The sequence below is a fragment of the Taeniopygia guttata genome, chromosome 6, assembly GCF_048771995.1.
Source record: "Taeniopygia guttata chromosome 6, bTaeGut7.mat, whole genome shotgun sequence".
NCBI classification, from domain to species: domain Eukaryota; kingdom Metazoa; phylum Chordata; class Aves; order Passeriformes; family Estrildidae; genus Taeniopygia; species Taeniopygia guttata.
Window position 1 is genome coordinate 12,391,777 of NC_133031.1, and position 16,344 is coordinate 12,408,120.

At 38.0% G+C, this 16,344-nt stretch overlaps 1 protein-coding gene across 8 annotated transcripts in view; it reads right to left on the reverse strand.

Moving 5' to 3' along the window:
• Positions 1 to 1,785: 1,785 nt before the first annotated feature.
• Positions 1,786 to 16,344, reverse strand: part of LOC100227997 (pulmonary surfactant-associated protein A) — a 34,731-nt gene continuing 20,172 nt past the window's right edge. For 3 of the 8 annotated variants that reach the window (XM_072930986.1, XM_072930988.1, XM_030275879.4), the window contains 5 exons: positions 16,194 to 16,248; positions 11,882 to 11,969; positions 4,157 to 4,295; positions 3,046 to 3,120; positions 1,786 to 2,346 (listed from right to left, as the gene is read on the reverse strand). In XM_072930986.1, coding sequence (XP_072787087.1) covers positions 1,970 to 2,346; positions 3,046 to 3,120; positions 4,157 to 4,280 — 576 coding nt within the window. In that variant the 5' untranslated portion in view covers positions 4,281 to 4,295; positions 11,882 to 11,969; positions 16,194 to 16,248 and the 3' untranslated portion in view covers positions 1,786 to 1,969. Of the gene's footprint in view, positions 2,347 to 3,045; positions 3,121 to 4,156; positions 4,296 to 7,747; positions 7,852 to 11,311; positions 11,435 to 11,881; positions 11,970 to 14,411; positions 14,509 to 16,193; positions 16,249 to 16,344 lie in introns of those variants that run through there. The other 5 variants (XM_072930991.1, XM_072930990.1, XM_072930987.1 and 2 more) reach the window with 4 other exon arrangements.

Below are 16,344 nucleotides of genomic sequence, written 5' to 3' on the forward strand. Positions count from 1 at the left end.
AGTCTTATTTTTCTTAACTGGGTGACAAACACCCTGTTGTCTTGAAGTCTAAATCTGTTTCGATAGAGATGTCATACTGTGTCTAAACATTTATAAAATATTTTTACTCATTAAGAGTCTTAATAAGAGATTGCTTGTTAAGTGATTTTGCAAACCCCAATGTGGCAGAAATAAATTTTTCATTAACTAAAGGAATAGGATATCCCAAAACTATTTGGAGATATATGTAAACAAATATACTTTTTCTGTTCACAGAATGAAAGATGTTATTAGGGATTTTTTGGGGGAAGGCTTTGGTGACTTTTTGTGACGGGTAAACACTTTGCTTTAACAAAGAAACTGCACAGTTAGCCTCAAAAATTGCTAATGAGGTTTGCATATTAAAATACTAATATTTAACAGGTAGTTTAAAGTAAACCTTCAACCCTTTCTAGTAGATTTAGTGTAGCTGGTCAGATCTAAACCCAGGAAAATGAAAAGGTATAAATTTATCCTTGCTTTTTTCTCAATGTAACCATAGAGTTAAGAGTTGTTGTCGTGGCTCTATTCCCTTCCCATTTGAAACTTTTGGCTAAAATGGTATCATGGTCTTTGGTCTCAAAACAAGTTGCTTTGGAAAGGTTTGAAAGCAGGTTTCACACTTTGAAATCTATCCAGCAGGGTCCTGGGTGTACCTTTTCCATTTCAGAATCCTGCTCTGCTCCCTTAGCACTTGGAGTGCTGCATGCAACCTGGAGATAAATTGTCCCTTTGCCAAAAATTTGACAGGGATGGGAATTTGCAATGACTGGGAATAGACCCTACCTCTCTTCCTTGTGGGAGGCTTGGGAACATCTGGGACTGCCCAGAGTCAAGTCCAGCTTCCCAGGGGCTTCCTGCACAGAGCCAAATGTGGGGGAGGAGATTGTGTTTATTGCATGAATTTTAAAGCTTAAAAGTGCTTTTTTTTTTTCCCCCCCTCAGGTAGTGTATCAATGAGGATGGATGAGCCCAGGACTTGCTCACTGTAAGGTAAGAATGTGAGAATTTGCTGCTCATGGTACTCTGCTCAGCTGCCCCTGCTCACCAGCTGCCCAGATGGAGTAGCAGTGAAAATATTTTGTGAAAACTTGCTTCTTGGTGCTAACAGATTTGAATTGAAGTCTGTCCGTGCTGTTGTTTGCAGCAGAGATGATGTTATATATATGTTCAGTGTTTGAACTGATTGAACTTCCACTCTTAGTTGCCTTCCCAAAATATTATCTGCTTTACTCAATGTTTTGGAAAAAAACAGGTGGTCTTCTAACACTGCAATCTCTTAGTTGTCTGAATGTGCTGTTTTAGCAACAAAATGCAATTTTTATCATTTTATACACTTTATCTACTTGAATTGAGTGCAATATTTATCTTTGTGTTTTATAGAGAGTGGCCTCTGTAACTAGAAAAATTAATTGTAACTAGTATTATTGATATTTTTATTAAAAAAAAAGGTGGATGCCAATGAATCAGTGAGTGGTTCAATGTGACACAGGCTCTGTGATTGAAAGTGATGTCCAAAACCTGAAACTATAATTGCTGCAGTGAAGTCAACCTCTGTGCATCTCTTTTGAGGCAGAAACCATTAAGTACTTCAAAATGCTTCCAAATATGATGCCACAGGCAATTTTAACTTCAGCATTTCCAATATCCCAAGTCAAACCTTGGAATTTTCCTCTAATCTTCACAAAGGTATGGAGACAATCTGCCACGAGAAATAAATTCTGAGGTATTCCCAACCCTCCAAAAGGGAGAAACACATCAGGCACATCAGTTCAGGCACATTTTAATCATGTTAATCACCTAGTACATTTGGCATTTTCATAAGGCTAAAAAATATCACAATATGATTCATATTATATTTTAGGATACAGCGAAATTACAGAAATTTAATCAACCCGAAAGACAGATACTTCATTATCTCCATGCTCTGAGGTGGCTGAAAGGCCATTCTTTAGAATTCACAGATTGTGAGACGGTACATATTGCATTTTTTGTCATTCCAGGTGCCATCAGTGTACATCTCCACACATTTCTCATCCCCTTTGCCATTAGGCTCGTGCTGGTGCCAGTTGCTATAACTCAAAGGCAGGCCATTTACAGACCTAACCTGACCTGAAGTCTCCTCCTTTCTAATGCCCAAATAAGCATATTGGTTATACTGTTTCACAATGTCCATAATAGCTTTATTCTCCTCCTCATTCCTGGGAGCTGCAAGAGTTCCTCCAGCCTCTTCACAGGATTGTAGTGCAGATGCAAAGTCAGCTTTCTTCCCGTTGCTAGCAAGTATTTTCTCTCCTACTTTTCTTATTTTCCCATTCAAAGCAAGCACTGAAACATGAAAAGCGTTAGCTTTGTATGTTTTCTATGGCATAGTGATGTAAAAGCAAAGAAAACAAAATCAAGAGATTAAAACTAAAAGCGCTAAGAGGAACAGAGGGAAAAATTGAGCTAAAGATGAAGAGAAATAACGATCTTTAATTTTATCCATTTACTAACTGTTCACTAAATATATTTTGCTGCTTGTGACCACCTGTCCTTGTCTTCAAGACAAGAATGTCCCACCAATATCTGCTAAATATCAGCCCTGTTATATTTTGTGTACTTTCTAAAGATCAGTGTGCTACAGATTTGAGCAAGGGAAACAGAAAAATGATAATTGTTTTTGTGAATCCCTTCTCATTACAAAACAACTTACCACCTTTAACAATCTGGCTGCTGATAGATAAAAGTGGTACAAGACTGAGTTTCCATGAATCATGTGGAGCGTGCAACATCAAGTAGTTGGAATATTTTTAAAAATAAACCCAATTTGAATAAACGTGCATGGTGATTGCCAAGAGGAATCTGCTTCTCTCCAGGGAAACCAGAATCCTGGCTTCCCCTGCTTTGAGTGAGAAAGTGGAGTTTTGGAGTGTAGTACCCATTCCAAATGCAGTTTCTTTCCTGCAAGTCGTGATTCTGTAACTAACTTGCCTATTGCACTTAAAATTGATTGTGAGCTGAAAAAGAAACCAGGGGAAGAATTACCAGCCTCAAGTTGGAAAAGTCGGTGTTTCAAACTTGCTAAAGCACTGTGGTTGATGGCCAGAGAATCAGGCAGACCTATACAGATAAAAAAAAAGTTATACAGTTATACTAGGCTGTGCTGCTAGGAACAATCCCCTGGATAAAATCAATTACTTTCCAGAAGTAACTTGCAAAAGTATTTTTAACATTAACAAGTGTAAAATAAATATTTTCCCAGTATTTCTTCACATTGTTGTTAATTTAGATTAAAGGAAACTAACAAAAACATCTAATCCTCTGAAATGCTGATAATTGCCCTCTTTAGAAAAGAAACTGAAAGGTTGAAAAAAGAAGCTTTACAGGTTGAAGCCTTTTGCTAGTTGTGAAACTGGCTTTGCCAAAGAGAGGTTTCATTCTATTAATTGGTAGTGAACAGGCACAAGGGATCCTTTGAGGAAGAAACAGTTTCTATGGCACCGTGTGGTTTTCTTTTTAAAGTGCTGGGTGTATGCTCTGTGTTGGTCTTGCTTTAATGGGAGCCATAAACAGTGGCAGTGGAAGGTTTCTGGATAGTGTGAAATACAACCAGCACTGTTTGCTAAAGATGGGAACCCACTGTAAAGGGAGATTCTATTCTCTATTTTTCATTCCACTTTCCACAGGTAACAGAGGTCCTACACGTAGAATAAAGTCACTGATGTACTCCCACGATCACAATCCACAATTCACAGCTGAAACTAAGAGCAATGTAGAAGCACAAAAGGTTGCTGCATCCCTGAGCTGTAACATTGCAGCTCTTACTGCACTTCACAATCCATTACAGAAACCCCATATTTGACCTAATACAGGGAGTCTGGCAATAATTCTGATTGTGCTTTAGCCTTGCCAGCAGACCTGGAGAAAGCATTTCTACATATATATAAAATATTTATATGTTAGTGTTTCTTCCCTCAGAAGAAAGAGGAGACCTGTTTTTAGAAAAAAAATTAAACTGCCCTTTTCCTGCATTCTCTTTTCCTTCCTGTGCTTAACACACCTGCTTCCTTGAGAGCACGTGTCCTTCTGCCTTACCTGTTCTAGTCATGAAGCCTTTGTGATGTGGCTCTCTTGCAAAAGAGGGAAGTTTGCTTACCTTTCATACCATCCCTTCCAGGGACACCAGGTAGCCCAGAAATTTCTTGACATTTGCTCAATGCATGGCAAGTCACTAACGAAGAAGCCAGTGCTATGAGGATGTAGGATGAGTATGACAACATGATTTCTCAGGCCCGCTGTAAAAAAAAAAAACAAAACACACATTTGTCAGGCAATGATTCTGTAAGAAACTGCAGACATTTGTTCACACAGCTGCATGCTCTCCCCCATCATCCCTTCTTGAAATGTACAGTATTTCCTTGTTTAAATGAAGTTTATGTCTCAGGTGTAAGAGATTTCCCAGATTTATTTTGCAACCATGGTGTAGTTTATGCACAAAACTCTTTCTAGACTGATTAACTTGGAGTAGTGAAGATAAATTATCCCTTTCACTGTCACTGACTATTTGTTGGATTAATCCTTGAGAAATGATAGGCTCAGAGGTAATTGATCACTCTTAAGGCATTAGCTGTCTGCAAGGACTGTAATCACTCAATGATGCATAGGATATGAACCTGAAAGGCAAATCTCTTACAGTGCTTCTGGTAATGTCAGGGAGCTTGTTAAAGCACAACACTATCTAAGCACATTTATTTGGCATAAACTGATACTGTTTTACACGTGTGCAAAACTTTATAGCTCAATTGACATTCCTATCCTGTTTTGAACAAAATTCCACAAGCTTGAAAATGTCAGTTAATCTTGTAGAAAAATGCATTTTTGCTGGTTGGCAACGGGCTTATTCATCTTATTTTATCCCCACAGATAAAACAATAACTAGGGTTATAATCTTAGTGCTGAGCTATTGTGACTAAAAAGCATTTTAAAACCGTACATTGTGGGTTTACAGCAGAGTGAGTGGATGTGCTGTGCAGCTGTGAAACCTGAAGGACTGTAAGATACTATGGCATAGAAATATCCAGTTATTGACACAATTCAGTTAAACTAACAGGAGACATAAAGAAAGGTTCAAGATGCCAGAATAGGTATTTAGTTGCATTGGGGTGATGCTCATGGATTGACTTACACAATTAATATCCATTACTTAATTTTTTTATTGGCACAAACCAAAGAGGACCCTGTACCTGCTCTCTCTTAAAAGCTTCCATATTTTTTTTTAAAATCAGCATTTACACATCTAAATCTAGCTCCACTTAAAATTTAAAATAAAAACTTGGTTGGCTTGAATGCTGTAAGATTATTAACACCTAGGTTCATCAAGCTATAACAACGTACTTGCTATTACATTTCAAAGTATATATGCCAAGCAGAATAAAAATATCAGTCTAGTGTCATTTACTAAGTGAGGTGAGCTTTTAAAAGAAAAAGCATTGTTTATATCTTCTATATGATCATCACCAGGCAAAGGGTACATGTTGTAATTGCATTTCCTTATCTCAAGGATGTAAGTATTGCTAGCCACCTAAGGCAGGTTTCTCTTAGGGTCTTGAATAATCTTCTCTCTCTGAGTCACTGGCCAGTGTTTCCAGAGGTGTCTCCTGGCCTTCAGTAAAGGGCAAACAATTGCTTTTTTCATTGTTATAGAAGACTTTTGAGATTATTTTTAATCTGTATCAACAGCAACTTGTTTTTCTAGGGGAATGTCTCATCAGCCTGAATCTGATGCAACATGCCCTTGAATATACAAATATTCAATTATGTGATAAATTTGCAGCAAATAGGACCAGTTTAACTAATAGCATTATGGTCAAGAATTTGCACTTTAAAGAATGCAAAATCAAATCCACCTGAGAACACATGTGCAGTATTAAAAGTGCTGTTGAGTTTGGTTTATTGAATTTGAAGCATCTCAGTTGTTTACCCTTTACTGAAGGCCAGGAGACACCTCTGGAAACACTGGCCAGTGACTCAGAGAGAGAAGATTATTCAAGACCCTAAGAGAAACCTACCTTAGGTGGCTAGCAATACTTACATCCTTGAGATAAGGAAATGCAATTACAACATGTACCCTTTGCCTGGTGATGATCATTCAGGGAATTACATTTGAATGGACTACTGCATCCAGTTCATAATTGGATCATTATGATGCAGAGTCAGACTCCTGATCAGTTATATAGCAAAACTGAAAAAACACAGCCCTTCAGTTTTAATCCAGTTTTAATGACCTTCATCAGTCATTACTATCTAGTGTCCTTCAGGCATCTCCTTATCTACTAAAATTGCTACTATAAGCAAAGTAAAAAAATTACTAATAAAGGGAAATTTAATTTCAGAACGTAAATATGACCACAGAAATCAAAAGGAACAGGTTTGCCTTCTAGATGAAATTCTTTGTGATTTATTAAAAGGAAATTCAACTTACCCTTCTGCTTCAAAATGAAATGAAAAAGCAGTTCACACAAATCCCCTTTATATAGTGTGGTGTTTGCTAAATAATACGGCTGAAGTGGAGACTGGATACTGAGGCCATGAGTGAGCTTTTTCAGTTTTGCTCATATATTTGCTATGCAAACACTGAGGTCAGTTTTAAGGGTTGAGAAATTTGGGGTTTTTTAACAAAATAAAGTCAAAGGTGTGGAAAATACAATCCAGAACCAACAGATAACCCCAGATTGTTAGACACAAAAGATATAAAAACGTAAAGTAACTTTCAGCAATTCTAGGTCATATTTTAAAGTTGTTTGCTGTTTTATAAAAGCAAAAAATGGCAGATGACCACCAGTGGCTCTCATAAAAGGAAAGATACTCTTGTGATTCATCTTAGGGAAGCCTGGTACATTCCAGATAGTATGACCTAAACATTCATCCCCTCTCTGTATCTGATGTACTCATCTTACCTTAATACAATTTTCTAGCTTTGTGCTAGAATGCTCATTCTGGTCTCTCTTGCACAAGACAGCTGATCCTCTCTTGGTCAGACATGGATATTGGAAAAAAATCTGTATATATGCACAAAATTCTCAAATGGACATAATTTTCAAGGAAAAAAAAAAAAAAAAAAAAGGAAAAAAAGAAAAAAACAGAGGTTTTGCTCCTCTTGCTTCCCAGAAAGAAATATTGGGATTTTGTAACTCCCTTCTAGTTCTGATGCACTCTACTATAGAATGTTTGATCCCAGATGGAGTTTGTTTCATAAACCTTAGCAAGCCAACACCAGTGCCTCACCTGAGAGATAGAAATACCTCAGCTTCACAGATTTTCTGTGTTTTGTCAGTTTATACTGTGGTCTCTTAAAGATAGGATGTTTTCTATTTTTCATTTGCATTTTACATAAAGTATTTGTCATCATCCCTAATAATAGTGTTATAGTGTTATTCTCTCTGAATAATTCCAGCAGGATTCACAGCTGCAAGCTAACATCTTTAGCCTCCCTGCTCAGCAATTAGAGATGTTTAATATCAACTGGCTGACCTAGCCAAGATAAAATACCAAAGCAGAAGATACATTTAGGATTTCCCTTGACACAGTGCAGGCACTTAAATCCATTTCCATTCACAGCTGTGAGTCTTGTCCTCCAGTTAAAAGTGCCCAGCATGGTCTGTTCCATCTCAAAAACCCCCACAAATAGCAAACTGAGGATGTGGCAGGTTTCCTTCTTAGCAAATGATCAGTTAACACTCACAAATATATGGTCTGGACAATCTATCTTCCAAGTCCTTCATCTACCAGATGAGCAGCAGAGCTCTGAATGCAGATTAGTCCTTTTACACCACCAATAGAAGCTATTTCTCTCTGTAGATGAGGTAGATGTAAAAAACTAGTGTTGAGTGCATAAAATGTGGATTAGACAATACCCAACAGATAAAATATTTTTTCCAATTCCTGATGCAGTTTGGAAATAGCACAGATACCAGACACTTGAGCATAGTCAAAGATACGTGTAATTCTGTATCTGGACAGCAGCAGACCTCTGGGGTACATAGGAAATTTCTTCAATTCAGAATAAGATGGAACTTTAATGTATCCAGATATTGAGAAACAAAATTTTAAATTACCAGGTGTCCAAGTTCTTGGGAATGTTACCAGAACAAATCTCAATAGATCTCATTTCTAGGCAACTCTGCAACACCTGTAAGGGCTAGTTTTTCTGCTGCATCATTGCAAATACATGCAGCTCTAATACATGAACATGGTAAGTCTCTGGAGATTTGTACTCTTTCTTCCACCTAACACAGTTTATATTATAAGAAAATTAAAGAATTGAAAACATTAAACAGGGAGATCAGTAAAGCTCCATTAGCTTATCTCTATCCATTCATGAAAGTGTGGCATGGCTTATGATCTAGGAAAACCTTATCAATTCTTGTATTTTGGTAAAACTTTTGAAGAAAGATACATTTGATAACAGTTGTTCTCCCATGAGTCAGATCATACGAGCACAATGGAAACTGATAAGAAATCTAAAACTTAATCCAATGTGAGAGATTACTTAGTCATTAGATTTACTTCCCTTAGTTATGCAGCAGAGAATGAGGGAAAACAAACTCAAACAAGGAAGAAAGAAAATTTTTTTTCTGCAACCTAGCATCCCTGTAGAATAGCTGGGATGAGAATTCTGAAATTTGCACGTAAACGTGTGTGGTAATGGCTGAAGGCCTCTAGCTGAGAAACATCCACAAAACTCAGCCAGGGAACTTTAATGGTTTCAGTGGACCCCAGATACTGCATGCCTCTTTCTATCATTAGGAAGAACCATAAAAATGTTAAAAATTATGTGCTGAGTGGATTAAACCCAAACCCTGCTCAACTCTCAGCAAATGAGAACTTGGGGAGAAAATGGAATCTGATTTTTAAGATGCAGCCAAAAGGACTGCTTCTTTCTGTAACAGCTCTGCATGCTACCCTCAAAAAACTAACTCCCAAGGGGGTTTCAGAACCAGAATGAATTTTATACAGCTTTCAAGCCTCTCATTTTCAGAACACAAGGTAAACTCCTCATTTTGCTGTTTTGAAGTGAGCTGATTATGGTAACTTAGCATATCCTGATCTATGTAAAGCTATGCCATGCTCTTCCACATAAAATAGTGATATACAGCCATGCTAGTTTATATTAGCAATTTGTGAGACAATAATTTCAAGTGTGTCACTGTGCTGCAAGTTCCTGGTATCGATTCTGAGCGAGTCCTTGGTACAGCATCTGTGTGGTAAGCAGGTGTGGTCAATTCTCCATGTTTACCTCTTTCAAAACAATAGCCATCTTTAATATTTGTATTCTAGTATTTCCACTCTAAGTTATTTGCTGAGCTTTAAATCATACGGAGTTAAGTGTTTCTAGTTAGTTTTAAGAGGGCTTATTGGCATCAGCTTAAGACTTTATCAGAAATACAGGGCACTAAGCATATGTCACCTCTTATGTCATGAAACAATCCAGTAGGTGAAGTGTTACCTCCCCCTCTCCTACAATTCAATTTTATTGACATAAAACCAAAAAAAATATGGGAAGATCAACAGTCCCCCATAAGAAACACTGATAAAATACTTTATATGCTAATTTACAGAGCAGTGAGGAAGGAATTGGAGGAAAAAATGTAGACAGTGTGGCACTTACCCACACTGCTAATACTGAAAGAAAATTCTGCTCTGTGTGCCCTGCACCTTAACTTGAGGATAAACATCTTAGAGGAAGAATATGAGACCTGTTAATATTTATGAAAAAACATGGCATCAGAGAAATGCTGCCAGCTCAATAATACAGTTATTTTGGGGAGTGGATCCCAGGGAGATTTTTATATCTAAGTGTACACAGGTGGATGGAGAAAAAGGAGGAATACTGAATATAGATTATGACTTTCCAAGCAGAGATGAGGAACAGAGCTTGGAGCATTGGATTTTAAAGAACTGGCTTCACCAGACTGAACTGAAACTTAACCCAAACCCAAATCCCTTTTAATCTATCAATTTTCTATTCTAGGAAAAACAATTCAAACTTTGCTATCAAGAAAAGAGGTGACCAGATTTCCTTCTTTTTTTTTTTTTTTTTTTATATATAGTCATGGCTCTCTCCTGCCCAAGAATCTGCAACTTAAGCCTATATTAACAGAGCTACTTGGCCTTTGCTTTCAGATTATATTAGATTCCTTCTCTCTCATATACTTGAAATAATTATTTAAACTACAGATATCAAAGTGGTCTCTTGGGTTTTATGAAAATTATAGGCAAGTTGCTAGAGTCAAGTCATTTTGACTGAACTATTGTTTCTATGCCTTCAATTAAAAAAGGAGAAAATCAAATAGAGCACATTAAAACAAATGCATCAAGCAGCTCTTGTTTTGACAATATTTTTAGACATAGCCTTATTCCTTCCTTTGAGCGGGACAAGTGGTCTTCTCTTCTCCCTTCCTGTATTTTTTATCCAGGTTTAGTAAAAATTTGGACCATACTATAATCAGCTTCTGTCTTGTCCTTTCATAAACAAACAGAAACCAGAAATACTTCACTCTAAATTCACAACCTAGTAATGTTTTCAAGTCTGTTTCTTACCTGTTTCAGAGCTAGAGTTACTAAAGTTTAGTGATTTTATTCCTAGGATCACTGAGGAATCCTGTTTTTTTCCCTCAGATCATCATTTCACCTTTTTTATCCTGTAGGACACATTACCAGCTCGAATTCCTCATTTCACCTTCTGCACCAAGCAGCCCTCTTATAGGAATGCTACATAACAGTATGGGGCAGGATTCCTAATCTTTGTTCAACAGCACAAGGAAATGACTCACAGCAATGTCAGTTAGGTGTGTCACAGTGGAGTAAACATTGCCTTCTTCCACTGGGAACAGTGCAAAGAGTAATGCTGGAGGTGTCCTGCTGCTTTCTGCTCCCACAGAGATGAACTGGACCATTTACCTCCCACCAAAAGTGGTAATAAGAAGCAATTTATGCTTGAACAGCCACTGGCCAACATTGCCTTGAAAGCATATGCTTGTAATTCATATATTGCCCTTATGAATAGCTACCTGGCCCTTGTTGTCAATTTAAAATAATCTAGCCTGCTGATAGAAAAAAAAAAAAAAATCTGCCAAGCTCTTATTATGTTGTTATTGCTGGGAAATGGCTGTGTAATGTCTCTCTGACAAGTGTTAGAACATGTGTATTGTCAATGTTTTATCTGCAATTGAAATTCAAAGCTCTTGGGAGAAACTTGTTGTTGAAAACACATGGCAGAAAATAGAGTAGCAAAGGAAAATAATGAACTTACCAAGCTACTGTTAAGATCTGATGATCACAGTGAAATGAAGCTGCTTTGTATTTTACTGAAGGGACACAACCAATAATGAATTCTCAGCAAACCACTTATTGTGGCTATTATTGCTGTTATGAGCTGAAAATTAAGATAAAAGGTATTACAGAATTCCATCTTCCATAGACTTTTTTCAGGAGAGTGAACAGAAAATTCTCTCTGTTTTAGCTGATCATGTTGTTGGAAGCACATAGATCTCAAAATACTAAATCTGCTTCTTTTCCACATGTTTAGATTCTAATTTGTGCAAAAGCAGAGAAGCATTTTCTAGCAGACAGCTAGTAAAGTATTTCATCATTGCAGGTCCCCTGAAAGCTGATATCCTGAGCACCTGATGGGTTGGTGAGGTCCAGCCCTGCATCCACCCAGCTCCTGCAATCACACGTGCTGGTTCTGTGCTTCAGCCCCAGGTGAAGCTCTCAGTGCTGGGGCTCAGGCTGCAGCAGCCAGGGGTGCTGCTCTGAGCTGCAGTGCTGACAGGCAAAGGAGAGGCTCTAAGTGCCCAAGAAAGCAGATTAATCTCCTCACCTTTGATTGATACATCTCAGCTGACTTGAAACTACGTAAGGTGCAGATATTGCAAAGGCTTCAGTGCAGAAATATTCTTGGAAGGTTCCTGCAAGAGTAAACAAGAAAAGCTCTATTTAAAGCCCCTTGAAGTTCAGCTAGTAGATAAAAACAAGGAACAGATGAAGACTCAAAGAAATAGAAATAAAACAAACAGGAATGAACAGAGTTCTACATCCTCAGAATCTCTCTCAAGAGATGGGAAGATGTTGAATGTTGCTTGAGGCCAAAATGATTCAAACTGAAATAGTTTAGTAGGTTATTAAAACACAGCAGACTTAACTTGAATGACAAATCAAAGAGAATATTTAATAACTCTGAAAAATGTAATAACCATGAATTTCAACTACTTAACTAATAAAATATCATTTTGTTATTCCATGGGGGTCACCCTTTACAGCCTTTATTAGTAGCTTTATATATAGTTTTAAAAATTAAGCACTATTTTTGATAGTAAGATACAAGAAACTCCACACAATTATTATTAATAATTTTAGCTACCTATTCTAGTACAAAATATACCTTTTATAGTATATGAAAGAATTATATTTATTTATGAATTACTTTTGGCACTCTTACTTGGATTTGAGGACTCATTCTGGGCAGACACACTTGTTTCCCAGGAGTGGGAATCTACACAAGAACTCTTCAAACATGCTTATTTTTTTTAAGTAGCCTCATTATTTGTCTGCCTTACCAGAACATCTCAGAACATTTCTAGCCCAAGCTAGAAAACAGGTTTTCCCCAGCTGTGCCTGTGCTCAGCCCTGTGCACAGCCCAGGTTGCTGGGTACAATGGAGTGCCTCTTTCACAGGGTCAGGCCATTGCATTGTTCCCATTACAATCTACTAAAGCTGAAGTGATTTTAAGTATTAGCTCATAAAATTTAGTTTTCAAAACCTGGAGAACAGCTGTGCTCCTGTTTTGGTACCTGTATCACCATGCCAGTAGTACATTGCATTTCTCTAGCATCTATCTTCCCACACAAATGGGTCCCAACTGTTTAATCACTGACATCTTTTGTTTTTTTACCTTTCCTGAGGAACATACTTTGTGACTGTTACAGAGGTAAAAGATGTAAACTATTATATTTTGAACAACTCACACAGTTTGCCAGAATAAACACCAAATTCAGAACTATTTTGGGAGTATTTTTCAAAAATAAACCTTAGGACTGCAGCATTCAAAACCACTGGAGAGCTTCCAGTAACTTGAGACAAAGAGTAATACACAATTTTCAGTGAAGTCAAATACATAATACATTTCAGCACTGCAGATACATTTGAAATATGTCTTGAATAGCTTTTATAACTGCTATTGTGTGAGGAGCTGAAAACTTTTCTTGCCATCCAGTCCCGCCATATTGCCACCAACACTTAATGCCCACTTATTAAAAATACAGGTTTTACTTTATGATAGAATTTAGAACATGATGTTATAAAGAAATTAATATTTTCACTTTGTTGGTAGAACTTTTCCATTGAAAGGCTTTTAACTTTTTTTCACCATTAGTCATGAAAGCTGGAAATGCACTTCACTCATAAAAATGACAGATGAGATTCCCCAGAGAGTGGTGATTGCAGCTTGAAGCTAAATACCATGTAGTAGAAAATAACAGCCCGTAGAGGACAATCAGAGGCTGCAAGATAATATTTGCCCCACTAGTTTTTGATGCATAAATAAAAGCTCCTCTTAACAGGCTTAGGAAGTACAGAAATACTCCCCTTTTTCCATTTTAGCTGCAGCTCTAGAATAAAAAGGTAAAGAAGTAAAAGGATTTTAAAAGTACATAATTTCCTCCTGTCTTTACTTTCTGTGAATATGTATGGTTGCTTAGGCAGGGTGGGGAGGGTGTAAGGGGCTGGAGAAGTTAATAGCTTGTGATCTGTAGGCAATGTAGTGCTGGTCAAACCACTTCTGAATGGGACAGGTGTCACTGGACACATAAAGTGCAAGACAGGAGATAATCAAGAGAGTAACTAATGTAGACAAGATGATTTTGCTGAAGAGGTTTCAGGATTTCCAACTAAATGTGGTGAAACGTTGTGTCCATCTCCGCTAAAGAATCTTGCATGGTTTAGCTTCTCTTACATCAAAAGAAAACTTTGCATTATAAATGTGCTTGGGTATAATTCTTGGGGCAGGGTGGAAATTTGCATAAAACCTTTTTTTCTACATAGCTGAAGCACCAGGCAAAGGTGGCCAAGTGTTGTAGCACAACCATGCAGGTGGGAAGAAAGGGAAAAGATTCTGTTAAGGATCCTCCCAAGTAAGGCCAGAAAGATGAGGAGAGGTACAATGACACCCTGCAATTCTGGCTGCTGCACTGCTGAGCAGGTGCAGGTCTGTTTGCATGAAGCCCAACACAGCAATCTCAGACTGAAATCAGACACCTAAACCTGGGTTGACTGCTGCTTTCACATTCTGTGTATTTAGTCCAGCTGCTTGAAATTTTAGCTGAATTTAAACACCCTGGAAGAGGATACCAACCAGTTGTACAGAGTCTTCCTCCCACTGCAAATGTGCCAGAAGTTCCTTGCAGGATGCACACGCAGGCTCAGCTCTGAGGGACAAACTGTGCCACCAGCTGAAGTCATAAACAAACCAGAGCTCACAGAAAGCCAGGAAAGAGCTCTTACCACTGTCTACCCTGAAGCACTGATCTAAACAGCTCAAGCTACTGATGTCTGAATCTTCACTGGGGTCACAGGCCATAAAAAGAGATTTTAACTGCATGTGCCTCTGGAAAAAGTCATTTGTGCTAGAGAAAGCACAGAGCATCCAGTCATGCTGCTAGTGTTGAGGGGTTTAACAGAGCTTAAAAGAGACACAAGACTGTGCCTAGGTTCCCAGGCAATCTTGCATTATTTATTCCCCTGAGCATTTTTGGCCAAACTGCAACCCAGGAATCATTTTTCACTTCTTAGGTCTCCTGCTGTCAAGCAACAGAGCAGAGCATTTGGTAGTGGTAATGTCACAGAGCCTGAATAAAACTTCTCCTCTGCATGTTTAAACTGAAGAGTTTCCTTCGCAACAGGAAATGGGCCACAGCAAAGAACACACTTCTCTGCTCTAATAGTCCATTAACCCCCTGCTCCCCCATATTTATGTGTTATAAGTAAAAAACAAACCAGTATGTATGAGTTGCTACTGACTGAATGGTTTCCTGTTCACACCTTGTACTTTCCACTAAAAATTGCCACTTGAAAACTAAAGAGAATGAAAAGAGCCTTTTTCAATGATTGTGTTTTTTCACATGTGACAGGAAAGCTCCTCCTGAGCATGTACTTAACCTGAAATTGTGTTTTAGAAAGATAAACCCAGCAGCTGATTAACAAATGCTACTTTCATCCTCAATTACTTATAAGCTCTGTGGAGGTCATATTAGCACCATATGAGCTGGTTCTAATCAAGGATATAACAGCAAATAGAGATTAGTTTATAATTAATGCAAAATTAAGTGGTCATTAGCAATGCTGCTTTAAGCCTCCTGTAAGACAATAGACCACAATTTCAAACTCTTCTCTTTTAGCATCTACTGAAGAAAGGTGTTCCTCAAGGAAGAAAAGGTGTCCCTAACATAAATGATGAAAAAGGTCAGAACTTAGGGCACATCTGATAACACCTTGCTGAATTTTAAAGTTTCAAGTTATATGACTTAGTAAGAGCTCATTTTCAATCTCTAGGTGTGATTCCTGCCCTGGGACTTTTGTCCAGCCTGAGATCAGCCTGCTCCTACATAATGACAGGCTGTCAGATTCCAGCATCACTGCTCTGCTGCTCTGAGCACTGCTTCAGGACAGGAGAGTTCCCAGACTCACAGAGCTACACTTGCCCAGCTGCTTTTCCAGGGCAGCTCCAGCAGAGAGGGATTTTCACCAGTTATAATGAGCAGTTTGGTTTTCTCAAAAGAAAGGGGAGCTGGCAGCTTCCCTTCTGCACAGGAGGTGTTAGAGCTGGGGGAGCATTTCCCATGAGATGGTTCACACCAGGGTAAGCCTACAGAACAGGAAATGCTGGAAATGAGAAGTGACACCAGAAGGAACCTGAAAGCTTAAGGACTGGGAGTTTAGTCCAAAAGTGCAGCTCAGATTTTCTATAGACCCAATCCTTGCTGAAGCCAAATATGCCTTTCCTGTACACAGCCTGGTTTAAAAGTTAATTATCTGATAACTTTGGGCCATAGGAAACTAAGCATGGAATAGGAATATTTTCCCATTCTGCTTTAGCAAATTTCCAATGTGTTTAGCACAAAAGTACTTTTGCACTTACCTGGAAACCAGTTTGTGGTTTGCATAGATCCCATTTGAATGAAGCACAGTGATCTCTGAAAATAAACATTAACTTAAGGTTACAAGAAGCTTCATAAATTTCTCAACTCTATTGAAGATATGCTGGGAAAAATAATGTAAAAATTAGTCTA